Source organism: Oncorhynchus kisutch, linkage group LG23 (genome assembly GCF_002021735.2).
Source record: "Oncorhynchus kisutch isolate 150728-3 linkage group LG23, Okis_V2, whole genome shotgun sequence".
NCBI lineage: Eukaryota > Metazoa > Chordata > Actinopteri > Salmoniformes > Salmonidae > Oncorhynchus > Oncorhynchus kisutch.
In genome coordinates this window covers 17693780-17719966 of record NC_034196.2, presented here as the reverse complement: position 1 = coordinate 17719966, position 26187 = coordinate 17693780, and the positions used below count along the sequence as shown (strand labels likewise).

The following is a 26187-nucleotide window of genomic DNA, read 5'->3' as shown; positions in this document are numbered from 1 at the left end:
AGTCCTCATGAGAAGAAACCTTTTAAGAAATTGATCAAGTCAATTTTCATAATTTAATGTTTGTTATTGCTTCTTGATTTGCGGTTTATTTTCTTCTATTTTTGGTCATTGCCAAATTGACGAAGACGTGCCAATGGTTCGTGCTGAGAGTGTGTGTCTCTGTTGCTGTCAATTTAAGAACCTTGGAGAACTCCCATCCCGAAGAGCGTGTCCGTGAATGAGCACGGTTGCGTATGCTACGTCATGTCCACGACTGACTCGGCCCTAAGAGCTCTCATTGTTTTCTAAATATTGCATTTATTTTACATGGCTCGCCGAGATGACTATGGATTTGTTGATTGCCTTTAATTAACTCGACACGGTCTAGCTGGAATTCTTTCCGCATTCTCTAAATTCCAATCCAAGAGCCAGTGTTGTGCAGCGCGCGAAAGGGATCTGAACGATAGCCCATTCCTATACTTCGGCCTGGTAAGATGATACCATTTGTCTTTCTCCTTGAGCATAACAGATGTAGAATATGGCCCATCTATTTATGCATAAAACCAGTGTCTTCAGTTTCTGTTCGTGATAGGCCTACTGCACCACTGCACCTCCCGTTCAGGATTAAGACAAAACCTCTATGCCATTCCATGTTAGTTGCTCATTATTGTATATTTTAGTTCATGACATGTTAAAAGCTGATGATGACATTCTGTTTTCGCTGTAGATTGTGTCTCGTTCGATTGGCCCAGGCAGATGTCAGTCAAGACTCTTCATGCCTGCATGGATCCCGTTGCAGGCTAAACACAGCAGCATGGGCTGCGCGCATTCCAACCGGCTAAATATATCTGATAGGGCCACAGGAGGGGAAGGACAGGGCGACAGGGCTTAGCTTTGGACATTTAGCCTTCGTGCGTAAAACGAGAAATTGTCCTTCTGAAACGTAGTAAAGTGAGACCAATCCAAAATGCCCGCAATTCCGAGTTCTAGGTCCAGGACGCGGGATCGGAACAACGTCCTGAGCAGACCCGAGTTCATGTCCCTGAATCAGCCTCTCCGGTGCGTTAACTCTGAGACCCGTGGCACCGCAAGGCGACCGGCCCAACCCAAACACCAAGCAAGCCAACCGTGCGACCCGCAGGAACCTACCGACAGTGCCAACAAGGATCGGAAAGAGCCCGCGAAACTGCCCGATGAGGACTGTATCCAGCTGAACCCTTCCTTCAAAGGGATAGCAATGAGCTCCCTCCTCGCCATTGACATTTGTCTGTCCAAGCGCCTGGGGGTCTGCGCCTACACGTCGTCGTCTTGGGGCAGCGTTCGTTCCATGATCACCCTGCTCGCGCTTACAGGGCACGGAATCACGTGGATCTTTGGCACTATCGTGTGTCTGACAAGGAGTAATACGCTGGCCGGACAAGAGGTCTTGGTCAATCTATTACTTGGTAAATGCACTCCTCACTCTTTACCCAAAACATATTGTGTAATAATTATGTTATTGAATTGTAAGCTACATGTGTGACTCAGCTCTTCTTTAATGGCTTGGTTATTATAGTGTGTCTATCAGTGCATTTGTAATAGGTGTAGCCCAGGGGTCCCCAACCTAAGGGGCTCGCCCATCCTCATTTACTTAGAAAGTAATCTTATACAATATGTGACTCTGTCACTATCAATTGAATTAATTACTTTCTGTAAAAAACAATATGTATAATTCAATTGGGTTTTCATATAAATGATCATAATAAACTATATTTGGTAGCAGAATACCATTTGGGAAATTATAATAATGATAATTATTAATATTACTATAATTATATAGCCTACCTAAATTATGTAATGCATCTTGTTAAACTATGTAGAATTGCAGGAATTGAGCTTCAAAACAACCACATTTTCCTAAGGGGGTGTGACATTCTTCAAATGTGAAAAAGGGGGGCCTGGGCAAAGAAAGTTGGGAACCTCTGGTGTAGCCTACTGATATGATCACATTTCCCTCTACTTCCTTATCCCTGGACCCAGGCCCTGTATTAGGCCTATATAATCCATGTCAATATAGAATATATTTAAAGCATCGTTGTTAACAACATCTCACCAAAGGATGTCCTTGTCCACCAGAATATGATTTTAGAGCATTCTAGAGTATCATTTTAGAGTATCAGAAGCAGGTCATTATGAAATCCTAGCCCTCCATGGTCTCTACTCTCTCCATCACCCAGCACAGAACCAGGCCTGGGGAACAGGTGCAAGGCTTAAGGCTCCACACATCATGATTTGACTTTGGACTGAAGAACTATAAGTAGACATTTTAACAAGCCAGGGGCCTACATCGAAAGACTCAGTGAAGTCAGTATCATTAGTGTCAAGCATCGGCCTATATGAAGATACAGGCCTACACACTGCTTTGCACTTCTTATCCCCACTATGGCAGCTACTACAGACGCTACAGTAGAATAATTTTCCAAAGTACCTTATGAAAGTAATAAATACTTTATGATACTTACCTCCTTGATATAGGATCAATAGGTTATTTCCCTACAGTTGCTTTAGTCAAACGAATGTGACATAGCCAACATAAAGTACGACCCTGATTTCTCTAACTAGAGGTAATGGAATCCTCCTAGATGGTGAACTCATTTTAGGTGGTTATTTTTACACACTTCTGTGAAGGAGAGCAGCAGACTATCCCCCAGATTGATTTGAGTGAATTATGCATTTCTCAGAACAAATTGGGGCCACTGTGACAAATTGTGTGTGTGTGCATGTGTGTGTTTGTGTGTGTACATCTGTGTGTGCATGTGATACTTCAAAAGTGCTATAGGCCCACGCACATCCAACAGATTGCCGCAGGTTTGTGTATTATTCTCATTCAGCTATGTGTACTACTACACACCCCTTTGCTATCTTAGGCCCACCATGTTGACTGGTTCATACCTGTGAATTCACCATATCCCCCCTGAGGGATTTTATTTTTACTCCTGTGCCGGATGTCTGGTTTAGGTGGAATTACTCAGAAAAACACTGCAAATCTGTGGACTGAAGCTGTATTGTGTTCAGTCTATAATCTGTTTAATTTGGGACCGTTTGGGATATTGTGTTTGGGTCATTAATAGTGAACCAGGGTGGGATAGGGAACCACTGTGCTTAAACAAACATCCTGATTAAGGCGAGCTGTGAATGCAGTATAATTCTCAATAACACTTCTCTTTGACTTCATTTTGCAAGGAATAGACAGGCACAGTCAAATAGACAGATACACTATGTGGACACCTGCTCATTGAACATCTCATTCCAAAATCATGGGCATTAATATGGAGTTGGACCCCACATTGCTGCCATAACAGGCTTGAAACTAGATGTTGGAACATTGCTGCAGAGACTTGCTTCCATTCAGCCACAAGAGCATTAGTGAGGTAGGGCACTGATATTGGCCGATTAGGCCTGGCTCGCAATTCATCCCAAAAGTCCGATTGGGTTGAGGTCAGGGCTCTGGGCAGACCATTCAAGTTCTTCCACACAAATCTTGTCAAACCATTTCTGTATGGACCTCGCTTTGTGCAAGGGGGCATTGTCATACTGAAACAGGAAAGAGCCTTCCCAAAACTGTTGCCACAAGTTGGAAGCACAGAATCATCTAGAATGTCACTGTATGCTGTAGAGTTAAGATTTCCCTTCACTGGAACTAAGGAGCCTGAACCATGAAAAACAGCCCCGGACCATTATTCCTCCTCTGCCCGAACTCTACAGTTGGCACTATGCATTGGGGCAGGTAGCGTTCTCCTGGCATCTGCCAAACCCAAACTGTAGATGGTGAAGCATGATTCATCACTCCAGAGAACTCGTTTCCACTGCTCCAGAGTCCAATGGCGGCAAGCTTTACACCACTCCAGCCGACGCTTGGTATTGCACATGGTGCTCTTAGGCTTGTGTGCAGCTGCTTGGCCATGGAAACCCATTTCATGAAGCTGCCAACGAACAGTTATTGTGCTGACGTTGCTTCCAGAGGCAGTTTGGAACTCGGGAGTAAGTGTTGAAACCAAGGACAGATGATTTTTACACATTATGCGCTTCAGCACTCGGCAGTTCTGTTCTGTGAGCTTGTGTGTGTGGCCTACCACTTCACGGCTGAGCCGTTGTTGATCCGAGACATTTCCACTTCACAATAACAGCACTTATAGTTGACCAGGGCAGCTCTAGCAGGGCAGACATTTTATGAATGACTTGTTGGAAAGGTGGCATCGTTGAAAGTCACTGAGCTCTTCAGTACGGGCCATTCTACTGCCAATATTTGTCTATGAAGATTACATGGCTGTGTGCTCGATTTTAGAAAAGATACACATCTTTTTGCTTTGAAGGGCATCATACAGTACATAACATTCTAGACTGGTGATATCCATGGTTCTCCTCCCTTACCTTCAGTAGTGCTGAGGTGGGCTGTATCAAAGAGCAGAGCTGGGTCCTATAGTTGGTACCAATTGCTTTCTTTCCAAGCGACTCAGCGCTGTGTCCCCACTGTCCCAGAATGACCCCAATGTACCACCTACTCACTTCCATGCTGTCCATTTTCTTCTCTTTGCCTTCTTTCATTTTCCCCACATTCCTTTTCCTTTTTCATCCTTAACCCAGTTCTTTCGTCCCATTCCATGCCATGTAATGTTAATGTCGGTGACCACAGTAAATTCTTTAATTGTTAACAGTTTACTTTAGTCCAGAACTAGGGGGTTATGTGTGTGTGGGTGTACAGGAAGAAGACAGCGTAATCAATGTTGTAATCCTGAGTCCTGACAGATTCCACAGGGTGGGGTGGTAGCTGGGTAATCAAAAATGAAAGGTGGTGATTGTGGGGATATTTTGGGCTGCACGAAGAGGGTTGGATGCTTCTAAAAAAGAGGTCTGCAGAAGACATGACATGAAAATATCAACTTTAGGCCTGCATCAAGTCAGACATATTTATATCATTCATAGGTATCTATATCACACCCAAGCATGGTTAAGTAAGTCTATTATACATCTATTACCAGTTTATTACAGTCTTATTACAAGGGTTTGAGGAGGAAAATGTTTCTATCTCAGTATTTCATTTGCAAATACTCTCAGCGACAGTCGCCTCAGATCAAATGACTACACAGACAGAGCACATAAATTAAGCCAAAGCTGAACTAACTATAAGCTAAGAACTCTCCCAGTCCTGTGCTAGCTTCCAGACCTATTTATAGAGTACCTAGGCTGCTAGCCTGATAATGTTGCCATTGGGATGCTGTAGCATAGAGGCTCATACATTCTGATCACATACAGGGAAGAGAGGGGGGGTGAGGTGATGCGCTACTGTTCCACAAACTCTCGGCTCTTCGTTAAATCCACTGCGGCATTGCTGAGGTACTGCCTGGCCTGCCTCTTTGCTTAACCACTGATGCTTAACCTTGTAACAGATATTACATAATTGAGAATGTAATTCATCTCCATGGGTTTTTGACTACTGATATTGCGTGTTGTGGTTTACTGCCCTATGGTTAATTGATCTAATTGGGCTTTTTCATGCAACATTGTTTTTTTTTTATCCTCCCTCCTCAGCCCTCCTACTTGACATCATGACTGTGGCCGGTGTCCAGAAGCTGATCAAACGCAAAGGACCCTGGGAGATGACTCCGGGCTTCCTGGACTACTGTGCCATGGACGTGTACTCCTTCCCGGCGGCCCACGCCAGTCGCGCTGCCATGGTGTCCAAGTTCCTGCTTTCCCACCTGGTCCTGGCCGTTCCACTCCGTATCCTTCTGGTGCTCTGGGCCTTCCTGGTGGGCATGTCCCGGGTGTTGCTGGGTAGGCACCACCTAACCGACATGGCGTGTGGCTTCGCCCTTGGCATGCTGCACTTCAGCCTGGTGGAGACGGTGTGGCTGTCGTCCAGCGCCTGTCAGACCCTCATCTCTATAGGGACCCTCAGCTGGAGCCCTTTCTATTGAGGGCTATCTATCAAGGCCCTCAACTCCTGTTTGAATCTGTAAAGCCTGGCTTTATGAAGCCATATAAGTATGGCCAGGAGTTTTTCCTGACGAGAGTTTTTCCTGATCAGGGCCTACTGTCTAAGGCTGCGTTAGACCTACATATAAGCTTTATCTGTGATGACAATAACTTCTATACACACAATTAGGTCCTATCTGGGTGACCTCATTTACAGTATTTGCAGTAAATGTTATTTGAGGGAGGTAAATGTGCTCGTTGGAGTCATTTTGATCATTGATGACTCAAAGAAAGAAAATGTGGTAGTGTTGATATTTATTCATATTTACAAAGACTTCTGTAATGTCTCTACCACCTTTTCTCTTCCACTGAACTAATCATAATGCTTGAGAGCCCACACTGGCGTATATCTAATGTTATTGGTTCTCACTGCTGTCAGTTTCTTTCTTTTCTTTCTGCCTATTCCACCACTCCTAACCTTCCTCTTTCTCTTCTGCATCCTTTTCCTATTTTCCCCCATTCCTCTTTCCTCCTGTCTCTCAACCTTTACCCCTTTTTGTCTTTTGAAATGTTTTAATTGTACTTGATCAAAATATTGCCCAGTACTTTGAAGGGATGAAATGGTTTTCTAAAGGTTTTGAAATGTGTCCACACATGATTGAGCCATTTGCATATTAAGAAAAGAGATGTTAGGAAGCTCTTTGATTTCCTTTCAATTATGTTGTTTGTATGTTACTGCTGGAAACTATCAATTGTTATAACTACCAATTGTTGAGATGGACTGGACTCCAAATGAATATATTTCTGCTGTCGTTGAAATGGGCTATTATGTAAAATAAATAGCATCATTGTTGTCTAGATCAGGGATTTTTCTACTGGGTTAAATATTTATCTTATCCAAATAAGTTTCAAAAGTAGGTTTTGATTAGTTTGAGGCTAGCAGTTTCATGATAGATGTGTATGTGTATTCCATATTGTTTGCCTTCCCTGCAGCAATAAGCATTAACAAAACAGACACTGTCGGTTTGGTAATGATGCTTATTTCATGCCTCACTTACTGAACAACATCTGTGAGAAGTCTCCATCAGGCCTGGGCTTACCATTGACACTGTGTTTGTGTGTGTATGGGTGTGTGTGTGTGTGACGTGGGTATGTGCGGATGATTGCGTGTGTGTCTCTGTGTGTCTGTGTGTGTCTGTGCATGTGTGTGTGCATTGCATGCATGCATGCATGCAAGATCTCTTATGTTTGTGCCTTTGTGAGCCAAATGTAATGTATTTTGGAGGGTTAAAGTCAATGAGTAAACCTATGCAGTCTGGGTAAAGTCATGAATGTTCACTGAAGTGTACAAAATATGTATTATACCTGATATCTTTATAAACTCAGCCAAAAAAGAAACGTCCTCTCACTGTCAACTGCGTTTATTTTCAGCAAACTTAAAACTGTAAATATTTGCATGAACATAACAAGATTCAACAACTGAGACATAAACTGAACAAGTTCCACAGACGTGACTAACAGAAATGGAATAATGTGTCCCTGAACAAAGGGGGTGGGGTCAAAATCAAAAGTAACAGTCAATATCTGGTGTGGCCACCAGATGCATTAAGTACTGCAGTGCATCTCCTCTTCATGGACTGCACCAGATTTGCCAGTTCTTGCTGTGAGATGTTACCCCACTCTTCCACCAAGGCACCTGCAAGTTTCCGGACATTTCTGGGGGGAATGGCCCTAGCCCTCACCCTCCGATCCAACAGGTCCCAGACATGCTCAATGGGATTGAGATCCGGGCTCTTTGCTGGCCATGGCAGAACACTGACATTCCTGTCTTGCAGGAAATCACGCACAGAATGAGTAGTATGGCTGGTGGCATTGTCATGCTGGAGGGTCATGTCAAGATGAGCCTGCAGAAAGGGTACCACATGAGGGAGGAGGATGTTTTCTCCATAACGCACAGCGTTGAAATTGCCTGCAATCACAACAAGCTCAATCCAATGATGCTGTAACACACCGCCCCAGACCATGACGGACCCTCCACCTTCAAATCGATCCCGCTCCAGAGTACAGGCCTCAGTGTAACGCTCATTCCTTCGACGATAAACGCGAATCCGACCATCACCCCGGGTGAGACAAAACCACGACTCGTCAGTGAAGAGCACTTTTTACCAGTCCTGTTTGGTCCAGCGACAGTGGGTTTGTGCCCATAGGCTACGTTGTTGCCGGTGATGTCTTGTGAGGACCTGCCTTATAACAGGCCTACAAGCCCTCAGTCCAGCCTCTCTCAGCCCATTGTGGACAGTCTGTGCACTGATGGAGGGATTGTGTGTTCCTGGTGTAACTCGGGCAGTTGTTGTTGCCATCCTGTACTTGTCCCGCATGTGTGATGTTCAGATGTACCGATCCTTTGCAGGTGTTGTTAGACGTGGTCTGTCACTGCAAGGACGATCAGCTGTCCGTCCTGTCTCCCTGTAGCGCTGTCTGAGGTGTACGGACATTGCAATTTATTGCCCTGGCCACATGTGCAGTCCTTCTTGCAGTATGCCCAAGGCACGTTCACGCAGATGAAGAGGGACCCTGGGCATATTTTTTTGTGTGTTTTTCAGAGTCAGTAGAAAGGCCTCTTTAGTGTCCTCTAAGTTTTCATAACTGTGACCTTAATTGAAGCTGTTAGTGTCTTAACGACTGTTCCACAGGTGCATGTTCATTAATTGTTTATGGTTCATTGAACAAGCATGGGAAACAGTGTTTAAACCCTTTTCAATGAAGATCTGTGAAGTTATTTGGATTTTTACAAATTATCTTTGAAAGACAGGATCCTGAAAAAGGGATGTTTGTTTTTTTGCTGAGTTTACCTAGTGTATGCCTTCATTCATATATTTCATTTATTGGTCTTCTGCTGATAATCTATTTTAGTTGACAATTTTTTTGTGATATTATGGACTTGGGAACCAAACTATTTTAGCCGTAGCCTTTTTGCTGCCACAAAAAAATATTTTTAATTGGGTTGGACCTGTATGTATAGATACAATATTGCATTTGTGCAAGTCAGCATGATTTGTTTTGCACAAGGATGATAAAAAAAGTCATTTTCATGCAGTGTTTCAATTTATCCAGTCTAATTTACAAAATGAAGAAGATGGATCGATAGCCTTTGTAAGATGTGGACTCTGAAAAAGTGGAATGTCTTGTTCAGTATTTCCTAGGTTGTTTATGCATGCTCATAAATACACCATTTGCCATGACTTATTTTCGTGTTGTTTTTCTCTGTATGAGTGTACGCATACGTGTGTGACATGTATGTTTTGATGATGGTGTAACAAATCAAAGTTTACTGGTCGCGTACACAGTTTAGAAGATGTTATAGCGGGTGAAGTGAAATGCTTATGTTACTACCTCCTAGCAATGCAGTAAATGTCAAACAAGTACACAAATAATCACACAAAACAACACAAGTAATCAAGAAATGTCAAAACGAATCCAATTAACTCAAATTGCATTTGTAACAGTAATCAAAATTAAATCTAAACATACACTACCGTTCAAAGGTTTGGGGTCACTAAGAAATGTCCTTCTTTGTGAAAGAAAAGTACATTTTTCGTTCATTAAAATAACATTAAATTGATCAGAAATACAGTTTAGACATTGTTAATGTTGTAAATGACTATTGTAGCTGGAAACGGGTGTTTTTAATGAAATATCTACATAGGCATATAGAGGCCCATTATCAGCAACCATCACTCCTGTGTTCCAATGGCACGTTGTGTTAGCTAATCCAAGTTTATCATTTTAAAAGGTTAATTGATCATTAGAAAAGCCTTTTGCAATTATGTTAGCACAGGTGAAAACTGTGGACCTGATTAAAGAAGCAATAAAACTGGCCTTCTTTAGATGAGTTGAGTTCCAACTAAAATCAGGTCCCATTAAAAACAGCCGTTTCCAGCTGCAATAGTCATTGTGTGTCAGTGGCGGTCACCTTGTTCTGTTGCATCATCTTGGATGACTGTCATTCATATTCCATTCACCCAGCTCAATGTAACATCGATAGGTTTAGGCTACTACATAATACTCATATTTTCCCTTTATCCATCATACGGTTGCATTAATCTAACCTATGAATGAAAGTTTACAATGAAGGTAAACAGGTCGAGAGAATTTTGAGTAATCAATGTGACAGAGTGACACATTCAATACCGCCTTGCACACTCTTGCCTGAATCTAGCTGATATAGTGTGTAGTTGCAAACAAGAGTTTTGTTCCGTTTGCTTCTGTTAAAGAAATGTTTTTCAATAGAATCAGCGCAAAGAATTTGTATTATTAATATACCTTTATTTAACCAGGAAGGGCTCATAAAGATTTAAAATCTCTGTTTTTCCAAGAGTGTCCTGGCCAAGATAGGCAGCACCAAGTCATTACAAAAATTACAGGCAAACAACATGAAAAACCACAAGTAATCTAGTAAAAACCATAGAATTCACAGGAGTATAACAAAATCATAAACAGCTAATTAAAAGCATTGACAAGCCAGGGAATCAGTCTCAATATCATTCATCAGTGATTTAAAAATACCAATCGTAACAAGTTCTTCCAATTTAAAAGTATTTTGTTTGGCGTTCCAAGATGATGGCGCAGAGTACCTAAAAGCCCTTTTACCAAATTCAGTTCGGACATTTGGAACAGTTAGCAGGATAATGTCCAGCGAACGAAGAGAGTACCCACCACATTTCTGAACAATAAGAATACACCCCTGATCACACGCAAGCACACTTCCCTTTCATAGCAGCCACATACAAACAGCTTGTTGTATATACACAATTCCGACTCGGATCTATCTACTTCAGTGCACAACACATCAGCTGTCTGTGACCAGGCAAAAAAAAACTTTACAAACCAAACCTTCATATCCTGACCGTTAACTGCTACACACAGCCTATATTGTTGTCACCATATTAGCTAACCTCATAGTCAACATAGATAGCTACTTGAACTAACATGCTGACCAGACCGCGCGTGCGTCTGCGTATACCAACTCACTCATGTTGATTTTGTCCACCGACACCAGGCGTGATCAGGACAAGCAGGTTGAATCAACTATATTAATTTCGAACCCTGAATTAATCTCTCCTCCTTCAGGCTTCTTCTTTGGACTTAAAATGGCGGTTGGAAACCAACTTTAAGGTGCATTACCACCACCAACTGGACTGGAGTGTGGACCTTAGTTAATCTTTCAATCACTCACATGGGTATATGCTCCTAAAAACCAATGAGGAAATGGGAGAGGCGGGACTTGCAGCCAAGTTCTATTTTAGCCCCTGGCTATGCAGATGCTTGTTGACATGCATGAGCAATCTGGGTACAATGGTTGAATAACATGTATGTGTACATTTATTTTGCAAAGCTCATGCACACAACGCAAGTGGAGTGGTCAGCATGTAACACGTTAGTAAAACCGCCCCAATCATGCAGTATAGTGTACAGTCAGCAGAAAGCAGTTTAGCACCTACACCGGCGGGCCCCAGTGGCAATACATTAATAAAACCAGAAGCTTACCTTGACTTAGAAGAGTTCCAGTATTGGATAGCCATAGCCAGCTAATTAGCATAGCATCCCTTTCCATTTGAGCCAGGTGCATTCAATGCTAGCTAAGTAAGTGAAAGTTTTTAATAAACATACTACGAAATATCTCTCTCTCTCTCTCTTTGAGTCAAAAACTCACCACATTTCATGCACTGGCTACTGTAGCTGTAGCTTATGCTTTCAGTCAGTGCTTAATTTGAGCCGGATCCTGCCAGAACAGGATCCGGCACCTCTCAGATTTGACTTATTTTGTTCCGGCACCTATTTGCCCGGAACCCGTACCTCTCGCAGCATGATTTATTAATTGTTTCACTGTTCGCACTGTAAACATTTTAGTAAAAGCGATCAGAGTTAAATCAAGTTGCCTCTTCGTTATTTCTCCCGCCCCCATGAAAAACCATCATGTAAAAGAGCAGGGACCCTTAAGGCTGTAGTGAAATATTTGTCCCAAATACAATGCTTCTAGTTTTATAAATATATAGGGCTAACTTATTCCTTGCAGCAATTCTGAAAATAACTGCAGCTCTTTGTTAAGTGTTGTAGTCATTTCAGCTTGTGTACTAGCTGACGTGTATAGTGTTGAGTCATCTGCATACATAGACACACTGGCTTTACTCGAAAGCCAGTGGCATGTCGTTAGTAAAAACTGAAAAAAGTAAGGGGCTTAGACAGCTGCCCTGGGGAATTCCTATGTAGGAGAGGCTTCCATTAAACACAACATCATCACGCACAGACTTTTATTTGCTATAAGTCAGTTCGGTGAAAACACATTTCTTGGTGGGAAAATGCACATATTATTTCATGCAGATGTTAGAATATTTGCATGAAAATCTGTCGCAAATTGGATGGAAACAAATATCAAATTTAAAAACATTATAGATTCAGATAGCTGTTTTCTGCTCCATGAAGGCTTACTTTCTAGCTAGCCAAAGTAATTTGTTGTACATCCTTAACATGTTTTTTCCTAGTCAATACATGCATTCCGTGTCTGATTACTATCAATTCAACAACCTCTCTGTATTGTGTTGCACCATTGGATTTAGGGGCTATGTTACCAGCTAATGATGCACTATGCTGAAATCACTCCTCCATTAACTGGTGGCTAAAATTCAAAGAGTTTGTCTAATTTCAGTTTATGTGACAAAACAAGCACATATAAGTGTAGAGAATTGTACCATCTAAATATCTTTTCCATAACCAAAAATATTGTATTTTCAGCTGTTTGAAGCTGGTGTACAAAACCAAAACTTAAGAAAGGGAAGCATAGAAACTGTACACATAGAACATATCTTCCACTTCTTAGAAATGTGTGTTATTTATCTAACAAGTCTACGTGAATTTGGTCTGGAGAGAGAAGAACAGTCTATGACTAGGGTGTCTGGAGTCTTTGACAATTTTTAGGGCCTTCCTCTGACACCGCCTGGTATAGGGCCTGGATGGCAGGAAGCTTGGCCCTATGATGTACTGGGCCGTGATGTACTACCCTCTGTAGTGCCTTGTGGTTGGAGGACGAGCAGTTGCCATACCAGGCAGCGATGCTCTCGATGGTGCAGCTGTAGAACCTTTTGAGGATCTCAGGACTCATGCCAAATCTTTTCAGTCTCCTGAAGGGGAACAGGTTTTGTTGTGCCTTCTTCACAACTGTTTTGGTGTGCTTGGACCATCTTAGTTTGTTGGTGATGTGGACACCAAGGAACTTGAAGGTCTCAAACAGTTCCATTGCAGCCGTGTCGATGAGAATGGGGGTGCACTCAGTCCTCTTTTTCCTGTAGTCCACAATCATCTCCTTTGTCTTGATCACGTTGAGAGAGGTTGTTGTCCTGGCACCACATGGCCAGGTCTCTGACCTCCTCCCTATAGGCTGTCTCGTCGTTGTCGGTGATCAGGCCTACCACTGTTGTGTCATCAAATTTAATGATGGTGTTGGAGTCGTGCCTGACCTTGCAGTCATGAGTGAACAGGGAGTACAGGAGGGACCTGAGCACACACCCCTGAGGGGCCCCTGTGTTGAGGATCAGCGTGGCGGATGTGTTGATACCTACCCTTACCACCTAGGGGCAACCTTGTCAGGAAGTCCAGGATCCAGTTGCAGAGGGAGGAGTTTAGTCCCAGGGTTCTTAGCTTATTGATGAGCTTTGAGGGCACTATGGTGTTGAACGCTGAGCTGTCGTCAATGAATAGCATTCTCACATAGGTGTTCCTTTTGTCCAGGTGGGAAAGGGAAGTGTGGAGTGCAATGGAGATTGCATCATCTGTGGATCTGTTGGGGCGGTATGCAAATTGGAGTGGGTCTAGGGTTTCTGGAATGATGGTGTTGATGTGAGTCATGGCCAGCCTTTCAAGGCACATCATGGCTACAGACATGAGTGCTATGGGTCGGTAGTAGTTTAGGCAGGTTACCTTCGTGTTCTTGAGCACAGGGACTATGGTGGTCTGCTTAAAACATGTTGGTATTACAGACTCGGACAGGGAAAATGTTGAGGTTGAAAATGTCAGTGGAGACACTTGCCAGTTGCTCTGCGCATGCTCGCAGTACACATCCTGGTAATCCATCTGTCCCTGCGGCCTTGAGAATGTTGACTAGTTTAAAGATTTTACATCGGCTGCGGAGAGCGTGATCACACAGTCTTCCGGAACAGCTGGTGCTCTCATGCATGTTTCAGTGTTATTTGCCTCGAAGCGAGCATAGAAGTAGTTTAGCTCCTCTGGTAGGCTTGTGTCACTAGGCAGCTCTTGGCTGTGCTTCCGCTTGTAGTCTGTAATGGTTTGCAAGCCCTGCCGCATCCGATGAGCGTCAGAGCCGGTGTAGTACAATTCAATCTCAGTCCTGTATTGACACTTTGCCTGTTTGATGGTTCGTCAGAGGGCATAGCGGGATTTCTTATAAGCTTCCCGGGTTATAGTCCCACTCCTTGAAAGCGGCAGCTCTAGCCTTTAGCTCAGTGCGGATGCTGCCTGTAATCCATGGCTTCTGGTTGGGGTATGTATATACGGTCACTGTGGGTGTAACGGTTTTCTTGAGTCGAAGGAGAGGCGGACCAAAACGCAGCGTGGTTATTATTCATGGTTCTTTAATAAAGAAACTATACATGAATAGACTAACAAAACAAGAAATGTGAAAAAAACAAAACAGCCCTATCTGGTGCAAACACAGAGACAGGAACAATCACCCACAAAACCCAACACCAAACAGGCTACCTAAATATGGTTCCCAATCAGAGACAATGACTAACACCTGCCTCTGATTGAGAACCATATCAGGCCAAACATAGAAATAGACAAACTAGACATGTAACATAGAATGCCCACTCAGATCACACCCTGACCAAACAAAACATAGAAACATACAAAGCAAACTATGGTCAGGGTGTGACAGTGGGGACGACATCATCAATGCACTTATTGATGAAGCCAATGACTGATGTGGTGTACTCCTCAATGCCATCAGAGGAAACCCGGAACATATTCCAGTCTGTGACAACAAAACAGTCCTAGCTTAGCATCTGTTTCATCTGACCACTTTTTTATTGATCTAGTCACTAGTGCTTCCAGCTTTCATTATTCTTGTAAGCAGGAATCAGGAAGATATAATTATGGTCAGGTCTGTCAAATGGAGGACAAGGGAGAGCTTTGTATGTGTCTCTGTGTGTGGAGTATACAGTGGGGCAAAAAAAAGTATTTAGTCAGCCACCAATTGTGCAAGATCTCCCACTTAAAAAGATGAGTGAGGCCTGTAATTTTCATCATAGGTACACTTCAAGTTTCACAGACAAAATTAGAACAAAATATCCAGAAAATCACATTGTAGTCTTCACAAGGTTTTCACACACTGTTGCTGTTATTTTGGCCCATTCCTCCATGCAGATCTCCTCTAGAGCAGTGATGTTTTGGGGCTGTTGCTGGGCAACATGGACTTTCAACTCCCTCCAAAGATTTTCTATGGGGTTGAGATCTGGAGACTGGCTAGGCCACTCCAGGACCTTGAAATGCTTCTTACGAAGCCACTCCTTCGTTGCCCGGGCGGTGTGTTTGGGATCATTGTCATGCTGAAAGACCCAGCCACGTTTCATCTTCAATGCCCTTGCTGATGGAAGGAGGTTTTCACTCAAAATCTCACAATACATGGCCCCATTCATTCTTTCCTTTACAGGGATCAGTCGTCCTGGTCCCTTTGCAGAAAAACCCCCAAAGCATGATGTTTCCACCCCCATGCTTCACAGTAGGTATGGTGTTCTTTGGATGCAACTCAGCATTCTTTGTCCTCCAAACATGAGTTGAGTTTTTACCAAAAAGTTATATTTTGGTTTCATCTGACCATATGACATTCTCCCAATCTCCTTCTGGATCATCCAAATGCTCTCTAGCAAACTTCAGATGGGCCTGGACATGTACTGGCTTAAGCAGGGGGACACGTCTGGCACTGCAGGATTTGAGTCCCTGGCGGCGTAGTGTGTTACTGATGGTAGGCTTTGTTACTTTGGTCCCAGCTCTCTGCAGGTCATTCACTAGGTCCCCCCGTGTGGTTCTGGGATTTTTGCTCACCGTTCTTGTGATCATTTTGACCCCACGGGGAGATATTGCGTGGAGCCCCAGATCGAGGGAGATTATCAGTGGTCTTGTATGTCTTCCATTTCCTAATAATTGCTCCCACAGTTGATTTCTTCAAACCAAGCTGCTTACCTATTGCAGATTCAGTCTTCCCAGCCTGGTGCAGGTCTACAATTTTGTTTCTGGTGTCCTTTGACAGCTCTTTGGTCTTGGCCATAGTGGAGTTTGGAGTGTGACTGTTTGAGGTTGTGGACAGGTGTCTTTCATACTGATAACAAGTTCAAACAGGTGCCATTAATACAGGTAACGAGTGGAGGACAGAGGAGCCTCTTAAAGAAGAAGTTACAGGTCTGTGAGAGCGAGAAATCTTGCTTGTTTGTAGGTGACCAAATACTTATTTTCCACCATAATTTGCAAATAAATTCATTTAAAAAATGTGATTTTCTGGATTTATTTTTTTTCATTTTGTCTGTCATAGTTGAAGTGTACCTATGATGAAAATTACAGGCCTCTCTCATCTTTTTAAGTGGGAGAACTTGCACAATTGGTGGCTGACTAAATACTTTTTTGCCCCACTGTAGGTGGTCCAGAGTTCTTTTTCCTCTGGTTGCACATTTAACATGCTGATAGAAGTTTGGTAAAAACTGATTTAAGTTTCCCTGCATTAAAGTCCCCGGCTACTAGGAGCGCCGCCTCTGGGGGAGCATTTTCTTGTTTGCTTATGGCGGAATACAGCTCATTAAATGCTGTCTTAGTGCTAGCCTCTGACTGTGGTGGTATGTAAACAGCTACCAAGAATACAAATGAATACTCTCAGTAGGTAGTGTGGTCCATAGTTTATCATGAGAAACTCTACCTCAGCTCGAGACTTCCTTAGATATCGTGCACCAGCTGTTGTTTACAAAAATGCATAGACCACCGCCCCTTGTCTTACCAGACGCCGCTGTTCTATCCTGCCAGTACATCGTATAAGCAGCCAGCTGTATGTTGATGTTGTCGACTCTGTGAGGCATAAGATGTGGCAGTTTTTAATGTCCCATTGGTAGTTTAATCTTCCGTGTAACTCATCAATTTTATTATCCAAATATTGCATGTTTGCTAGCAGAATGGAGAGAAGTGGGGGTTTATTCGATCGCCTGCAAACTCTCAGAAGGCAACTGGACCTTCGGCCCCTCTTTCTCCGCCTCCTCTTCACGCATATCCTTCGCATCAGGCTTGTCAGTCGTGAAAGGAAAAAGAGGATTCTGCTAGTCCATGGTGAGTAATTGCATTCCTGATGTCTATAAGTTATTTTCGGTCATAAGAGACGGTAGTGGCATTATGGACAAAAATAAGTAATGTACAAAAATAAGTAAAATAATAAGTTACAAACAACGCAAATAAGTAAACAATAAAACACAATTGGCTGGGGGCAAGTAAAACGTCTGCCATTTTTTAATTGTGTAAAAATGCACAGTTGTTATGATGATGGGTCAAGATAATCTTATAGTTGTTATGTAAAGAAAATGTGAAATGACTAATTAAAAGTTAATCTGAGACAACTTGATCATGATTATGAATATGTAAAACAACATAATGATGGCATATTGAAGTGCCCAACAATACATTCACTGATTCACACACATTGACACACCCTGTCAATCTATTCACACACAGAGAAGAAGTTAGCGAGTCATCAGGAACAGCAACCATGTGCTATTGGCTTGGCTTTCTGTGTAACAAATGGTGTGTGCTGCCCAGTTGACATATAACTCCATATTTGTATTATATTCCTACTGTTCCCACAGAGCTGTCCATTCTGAGTCAACCTAGAACCATGACCCCACTTGTCCTGTTCTACCACTGACCAACTGCTTTTAGACCCTACTGCAACTCCCCACTTGTCCAGCTACCGTTTCTTTCAGGTTCTTCCTGAGTTGATTGATTGGACAGCTGACGTTCAAGGACCAATAGCTGACGTTCAAGGACCAATAGCAGCTTTTCCCAAACACGGTCCTGGGGACCCCAAGGAGTGGACATGTTGGGGTTTTTGCCCCAGCACAACTACACAGCTGATTCAAATAATCAACTCATAATCAAGCTTACATAGACCAATATATTTCAATTATGTGATACACATTTCATGTTCAATAAATGTAGTTCCATGTTGCTAATTGTAGGCTACTGCCTGTAATTTGTGCATCAATATATTTAATGATGTGTAACAACATGTGTGCAACAAGGTTATTATAGTTTTGTGGGAAGGGGAGGAGAGGAAAGGGGAGGAGAGGAGAGCTAAAAAGTCTCCTGAGAGACTTGAAAATCGGGAGATAGCAGACATTCATACACTACAAGGTACATGCAGACTGCTATTCCCTTGCCTTGGGAGAAGAAAAACAGATACAGTTGAAGTCAGAAATTTACATGCACTTAGGTTGGAGTCATTAAAACTAATTTTTCGGGCCTCCTGGGTGGCGCAGTGGTCTAAGGCACTGCATTGCAGTGCTAGCTGTGCCACCAGAAACTCTGGGTTCGCGCCCAGGCTCTGTCGCAGCCGGCCGCGACCGGGAGGTCCGTGGAGCGACGCAAAATTGACCTAGAGTCGTCTGGGTTAGGGAGGGTTTGTCTCATCGTGCACTAGCGACTCCTGTGGTGGGCCGGGCGCAGTGCACGTTAACCAGGTCGCCAGGTGCACAGTGTTTCCTCCGACACATTGGAGCGGCTGGCTTCCGGGAAGGATGCGCGCTGTGTTAAGAAGCAGTGCGGCTTGGTTGGGTTGTGTTTTTCGGAGGACGCATGGCTTTCGACCTTCGTCTCTCCCGTATGGGAGTTGTAGCTGTAACGCTCAATGAGTGAATAGGTGTGGAGTCAGGCGCAGAGAGCAAAGGATGCGGGAAAAACACGCTTTAATGTCCAAAAATAATAACAGGAACAAAAATAGTATACCAAACCAGGTATAACTACAGAACAAAAGTACCCTATCGTGAAAATACAAGGACAGCGAGAAACCCAAATGAAACCACTAACCACTCTAACACATACAGATGAACAAGCCCGCACAAACAGAAGCGGGCTGAACGAACTTAAATAACCCCACCCTAACAACCAAACAAGGAACAGGTGAAACCAAACCAAGACAAAACCAAACGAACACAGAACAAAGGATCGGTGGCAGAGCTAGTAGACCGTCGACGACAACCGCCGAGCGCCACCCGAACAAGAATATTACCTTCGGTAATATTCGTGACAGTAGCAATAAGACAAGATAGTAACTACCACGAAATTGGGGAAAAAAGGGGGTAAAATGAAAATTATTTAAAATATTTAAAAAACTCCTTTTTCAACCACTCCACACGTCTTGTTAACAAACTATAGTTTTGGCAAGTCGGTTAGGACATCTACTTTGTGCATGACACAAGTGATTTTTTCAACAATTGTTTACAGACAGATTATTTCACTTATAATTCACTGTATCACAATTTCAGTGGGTCAGAAGTTTACATACACGAAGTTGACTGTGCCTTTAAACAGCTTATAAAATTCCAGAAAATTATGTCATGGCTGTAAAAGCTTCTGATAGGCTAATTGACATAATTTGAGTCAATTGGAGGTGTACCTGTAGATGTGTTTTAAGGCCTACCTTCAAACTCAGTGCCTTTTTGCTTGACATCATGGGAAAATCTAAATAAATCAGCCAAGACCTCAGAAAAGGAATTGTAGACCTCCACAAGTCTGGTTCATCCTTGGGAGCAATTTCGAAACACCTGAAAGTACCACGTTCATCTGTACAAACAATAGTACGCAAGTATAAACACCATGGGACCACGCAGCCGTCATACTGCTCAGGAAGGAGACGTGTTCTCTTTCCTAGAGATGAACGTACTTTGGTGAGAAAAGTGCAAATCAATCAGAACAACAGCAAAGGACCTTGTGAAGATGCTGGAGAAAACAGATACAAAAGTATCTATATCCACAGTAAAACAAGTCCTATATCGACATAACCTGAAAGGCCGCTCAGCAAGGAAGAAGCCACTGCTCCAAAACCGCCATTAAAAAGCTAGACTACGGTTTGCAAATGCACATGGGGACAAAGATTGTATTTTTTGGAGAAATGTTCTCTGGTCTGATGAAACAAAAATTGAATTGTGAAAAACTGAGTTTAAATGTATTTGGCTAAGGTGTATGTAAACTTCCGACTTCAACTGTATTTGTATTTATGGATCCCCATTAGCTGTTGCTAAGGAACCAACTACTCTTCCTGGGGTACTCTAAGGGCGTACTACAGTACAGTTTTAAAATTAGCTCATTAATTAATCATGACTTTTTGCGGGTAGGAAATCTAGTGTTGCGTGTTAGTTTCGTGTTTGTGTATCCTTCTGTTCAGTCACATTTAAGAGAACATTTTGCCTAGAATTTGCAGTGTCTAAAGCATTCATGACGAGCGAGAAGATGAGAATTGCTATAGTGGAACATGGAATGTTTGTAAGCATTCAGAGTGCTACATGTAGTCTGATCTATTTCCCTCCTCCCTACACAACACAGAAATCAGGAAACTGTAGAAACACAATGTCTGATTTAGTGCATCACAACACAGAAATCAGGTGTGTTTAATTCTATTCCATTTTTTTCCTAGTTTTTATTTAGTGTCAGTTTGATAAAAACATTTATATTTTGTTTTTATATTTATTTCATTTTCACTTTTGGTGTTAGGGACAGAACGTAGCCGTATGCATAGAAGGCTAGGAGCCATTTATGTGTTGTAGGCCTATAGATTGTTTTGACACTAGGGTGCAATGATATTGTATAAGGTGATGGGCCAGGACCATAGACTTGGATAGACATAACATCTCTGTATCTGTGTCATAATGGCTGAGGTGAACTAACATCCCTTTACAGTTCTCCCTCAAAACTGATGCTGTACAAGACCTGGATAGTTCAGCCCTGAGCTATATATTTAACTCTTCTGCTTTCATTCATGGTTAAATTGCAAGGCAGATGGCTGTAGACCGTATCATGTCTCAATGCTGTCTGATCTTGAGGATAGAAACAAAGAGGTGTCCATTATTTTAGGCTTTTTTTCACTCACATTTCTCATTCTCACATACCTATGTTACAGTTGTCTAACATTATCACAGAGAGATGATTTGCTTTTGGTATCACTGAGACTGTAGCTTCTTGTCATCAGTTGTTTTTACAATAGAAAGCTGACTGACACAGGAAGTAGTGGCGATGCCTCATGCCTGAGTTTGTGTTCTGAAACGACTGGTGACAACTCTGTCCCACAACTCTGTCACACTTGAAAGTAACAACTTATAAAGCATTAATGGAGTCTTCATAAGCGCTATATAGATGCTTTACAACTAATTTATAAGCAAAATCATACCACATAAAGGGTGAAATAAAAGGTATTTACACTTGGTGCTTTGCCAAATGTGTCATAACCTCCTTGCCACCCTTTATATAGCAAGACATTTTGGGACAGACAACTCCGTTGCACTGAGGGTGAATATTCAAATCAAATCAAATCCAAATAAAATAAAATTTTATTTGTCACATACACATGGTTAGCAAATGTTAATGCGAGTGTAGCGAAATGCTTGTGCTTCTAGTTCCGACAATGCAGTAATAGCCAACAAGTAATCTAACTAACAATTCCAAAACTACTGTCTTATACACACAAGTGTAAGGGGATAAAGAATATGTACATAAAGATATATGAATGAGTGATGGTACAGAGCGGCATAGGCAAGATACAGTAGATGGTATCGAGTACAGTATATACATATGAGATGAGTATGTAAACAAAGTGGCATAGTTAAAGTGGCTAGTGATACATGTATTACATAAAGATGCAGTAGATGATATAGAGTACAGTAGATACGTATACATATGAGATGAATAATGTAGGGTATGTAAACATTATATTAGGTAGCATTGTTTAAAGTGGCTAGTGATATATTTTATATAATTTGCCATCAATTCCCATTATATAAAAAGATCAATAACAGGAAAAGAGAAAGAGAAAGAGAAATTGAAAAAGATTGTTTCTTTTTCTCAGACTTCCTCATTCAATGTCGTATTCTATTTACTTCTCAACCCATCTTTCACTTTCTTCTTCTCTATTGGCATGGTAACCTTGCTTCTCTCTCTTCCTGTCTGTTATAGAGTTTCTATGAATAATAAGCAAATGTATTTGTGTCATGTTCATTATGGAAGGCCATCCTTTACTGACAGGTCCTTTCAGCCCGTTCTTACTACATCTGCTAGCCTAGACCATATAGCACCATTATACATCACCTCCAAGTCTCTTACTCATCATTTTCATAATGCATCATTCAACAATGAGCCAACACAATTACACCACTGATAACATGCAAATCATTTCCTACATATTCACTTGAAACATGTCCAGTGAAACACAGCAGGCTGAGAAGAGTGATAGGCAGTAGGTAGAGAGTAAGAAAAGAGGAGAGAGAGATGAGCGTCATTCGGGGGATTCTATCGCTTTCTCACAATAGCTTCTGACTAGAGGCGGATGATTCTGAGAGAGAGAGAGAGAGAGAGAGAGAGAGAGAGAGAGAGAGAGAGAGAGAGAGAGAGAGAGATGAGTGTCCTTCAGTGGGTTCTGTCACTGCCTGCCAGTAGCTGCTGACTAGAGGCGGATGATTCTGACGGCCGTAGAGAGCGAAAGAGAGAGAATTATAAATGTATCTCACTTCGCTTTAGCAATATTGGCCTTGTCATTCATGCTAATAAAGCTTATCTGAGTCTGAATCTGAGAGAGAGAGAGAGCAAGAGAGAAAGAGAGAGAGAGAGAAAGAGAGAGAGAGAGAGAGAGAGAGAGAGAGACAGAGAGAGGTGGAGGAGGGCCAGGAACTAAGATGTGGATCCCATACTGAAAACCCCTGTCATTGTGCCCAACCAGTGCCAACGTGTAATGCACCCAGATACAGACCAGGATCAAATGAAGGGGAATTAGACAATTATATCAATCTCTACACTATATATGATCTAGGAAATAGAGTGAGTATTCAAAACATGAAGCTCTTTCCATGACATAGACTGACCAGGTGAATCCAGGTTAAAGCTATGCTCCCTTATTGATGTCACTTGCTAAATCCACTTCAATCAGTGTAGATGAAGGGGAGCATACAGGTTCATTAAAGAAGGATTTTTAAGCCTTTAGAGAATTGAGACATGGATTGTGTATGACACAACTGTGGGAAGCATTGAAGTCAACATGGGCCAGCATACCTGTGGAATGCTTTGGTAGCTTGTGGAATTCTTGCCCTGACAAATTAAGGCTGTTCTGAGGGCAGAAGTTGGGGGTGCAACTCAATATTAGGAAGGCGTTCCTAATGTTTTGTACACCACCATATACACTGTGTGGGGAGAATGGTAGAAAATGGACCAGATCATCTTAGAAACTTTGGCTCCAGTGAGTAGCTTCACGTATCCTTCATAACGTTGTCATTGTCATGTCCTTCTTTGTCTTATGCTAGGATTCTAAAAGCTGTTAACTATAACTCCCTCTCTTTCTCCGTCCCTGATCACAATAATCGTCCGGGTTTGGCTGGGATAGGCGTCATTGTAAATAAGAATTTGTTCTTAACTGACTTGCCCAGGTTAAATAAAATAAATAAATCCTCTGCTCAGTCTGTGCGCCAGCTCTGACTCAGCACTCTATTAAAGGCCCAGTGCAGTCAAAAAAGTGATTTCCTATGTTTTATATATATTTCCAAACTACGAGGTTTGAATAATACTGTGATATTGTGAAGATGATGATAATTCCCTTTTAGTGTAAGAGCTGTTTGATAAGACCACCTGAAATTTCAGCCAGTTTGGGTGGGATGGAGTTTTGGCATGCCTGGTGAAAGAGAGTTCCAAACCTCTCTGCCAATAACAGCTAGTTTTCAGTTTTCCCTCCCCTCCCCACTCAGACCACTACCAGACAGTTCTAGCAAAATTGTGGCTTGAGAAATTGCTACAATGTGCTACAAACACAGTAAGGTACTTAATTGTTACCCAGAAAGGATTTTATACTGAGATAAAAAAATGGTAAAAAATTATATTGATAAAAGTCACCTTATCCTAGAGAGATTTACAAAGTTATCAAAATGTCACGTGAGGGTAGGCCTACATGAAACACAGCCCTTATTAAGTGTTTCTTAAATCCCCTATGGGAAGAATGGTGTAAAAATTATTGGAACCATTTCCATGTTTGACCACTAGGTTTTATGGGTATTATGAATCCTACTGTGGTACTCTATTGCCCTTTGTAGTCTGTCCAAACTTGAACTGGCATCATTATCATTGGTTGTCATAACATGATGATGATGGTAATGTGATAGTGAGGTTGATGACTGTGATGATGATGATTTTGGTCAGCATAGTTTTGATGATATTGACGTGATGATTCAAAGATGTGCACAGTGCACTCTACTTGTTATGTAACTTTGTACTATTGCTATACTTGTGTGCTGCTGCTAATGTTAAACATTAGTATTGTACATATTTACATCGATGGCTGTCAGCCCATGGACGATGTGCTAGTCCATTGTTATTCAGTATCCTTGTGTATGTGGATTTTTACATGTTTCTTATGTCTCATATTGTCACGTTTCTTCAAAATCGAACCCAGAAGCAGACCAGGACAAGGAGAGTAGGAAGAAGGTGAGTATTTATTTACAAGTGAATGTGAGTGGGTAGATATATCCAGGTGGTGTAGCGGGCAGCGGTGGTGAGTTGATGGGAGTAAATAGGTGGATCCAATGGGGAAGCGGAATCCTCCGACGACCAGGCGGGAATGGGGTAAATGATCCGGGTGAGTAACTGAAGACAGAACAAACGGAGGTAAGTTGAAGGCAAGCAAGACGTACAAAACAACAAAACAAATTCTATCCAACTTGAGGCTGATACTATGGCACAACATACTGTTCATGGCTAACGATCCGGCAGGGAATGGTTGTCAGGTCCGGGCTTATGAAGAGGAGAGATGATGATCAGGACCAGGTGTGCAGATAGCTGATGGGATACAGGTGCGGGTAATCAGAACTCCCAACTGGCTACATTGCCCGGCAACCAGACAGGGTGCGTTCCAGGACGCCGGGAAAAACACTCCAGGACAGAACACTGGCAAAAAACAGACTCAGGAAACGGGATTCGTGACAGTACCCCCCCTCCGACGAACGCCACCGGGCGGACTACCCGGAGCGCCAGGGTGGAGGCGGTAAAAGTCACGAAGCAGGTCATCGTCAAGGATCTGACGCCGAGGAATCCAACTCTCCTCAGGACCATATCCTTCCCAATCCACTAAATACTGGAACCCTCAACCCCGCCGTCTGGAGTCCATGATGCGGCGCACCGTGTAGACAGGACCACCTCCGATCATCCGAGGAGGAGGAGGACGAGGAGGAGGGGGCAACAGAGGACTGAGGAGAACCGGCTTGAGGCAGGAGACATGAAAGGTGGGATGTACTCTTAGTGTAGCAGGCAACTTGAGTCGGACCACAACAGGATTAATGATCTTCTCCACTACAAACGGACCAATTAACTTCGGTGACAGTTTCCTCGACTCAGTCCGTAGAGGAAGATCCCGTGTAGCCAACCAAACCTTATCTCCAACGGTATAAGCGGGGGCAGGAATACGGCGACGATTCGCCTGGATCTGATACCGGTCAGAAACCTTAAGGAGGGCCTTCCTGGCCCGATGCCAGGTGCGGTGGCAACGACGAATGTGGGTCTGGACAGAAGGAACCGAGAGATCCCGCTCCTGAGAAGGAAACAAGGGAGGTTGGTAACCGTACAGGCACTGGAAGGGAGACATCCCAGTGGCATATGAAGGGAGAGTATTATGAGCATACTCGACCCAGGGTAATTGAGAGGACCAAGAGGTGGGATCAGAGGAAACAAGACAGCGCAGCGTGGACTCCATCTTCTGGTTGGCTCTCTCCGCCTGACCATTAGATTGGGGGTGAAATCCAGATGTGAGACTGACTGTAGCTCCAATGGCCAAACAGAAGGACTTCCAGACAGCAGAGGTAAACTGAGGACCACGGTCAGAAACAATGTCACAGGGCAACCCGTGGACCCTGAACACCTCCCTAACCAGGATCTCGGACGTCTCAGTGGCAGAAGGCAGCTTGGAGAGGG

The 26187-nt window shown here is 42.8% G+C and overlaps 1 protein-coding gene across 1 annotated transcript; it reads left to right on the top strand.

Annotated features, from left to right (window-relative positions):
- Nucleotides 1-124: 124 nt before the first annotated feature.
- LOC109868517 (inactive phospholipid phosphatase 7) lies at nucleotides 125-9176 on the top strand. The gene is made up of 3 exons (XM_020458132.2): nucleotides 125-468; nucleotides 707-1424; nucleotides 5548-9176. Exons 2-3 carry the CDS (start codon nucleotides 947-949, stop codon nucleotides 5934-5936), a joined length of 867 nt encoding a protein of 288 aa, XP_020313721.1. The 5' UTR covers nucleotides 125-468; nucleotides 707-946; the 3' UTR covers nucleotides 5937-9176.
- The last annotated feature ends 17011 nt before the right edge of the window (nucleotides 9177-26187 follow it).

Coding starts and splice junctions, on each gene's coding strand:
- LOC109868517 (XM_020458132.2), top strand. CDS start 947: ATGCCCGCAATTCCGAGTTCTAGGTCCAGGACGCGGGATCGGAACAAC. Junction 1,425..5,547: donor CTTGGTCAATCTATTACTTG/GTAAATGCACTC, acceptor CTCCCTCCTCAG/CCCTCCTACTTGACATCATG.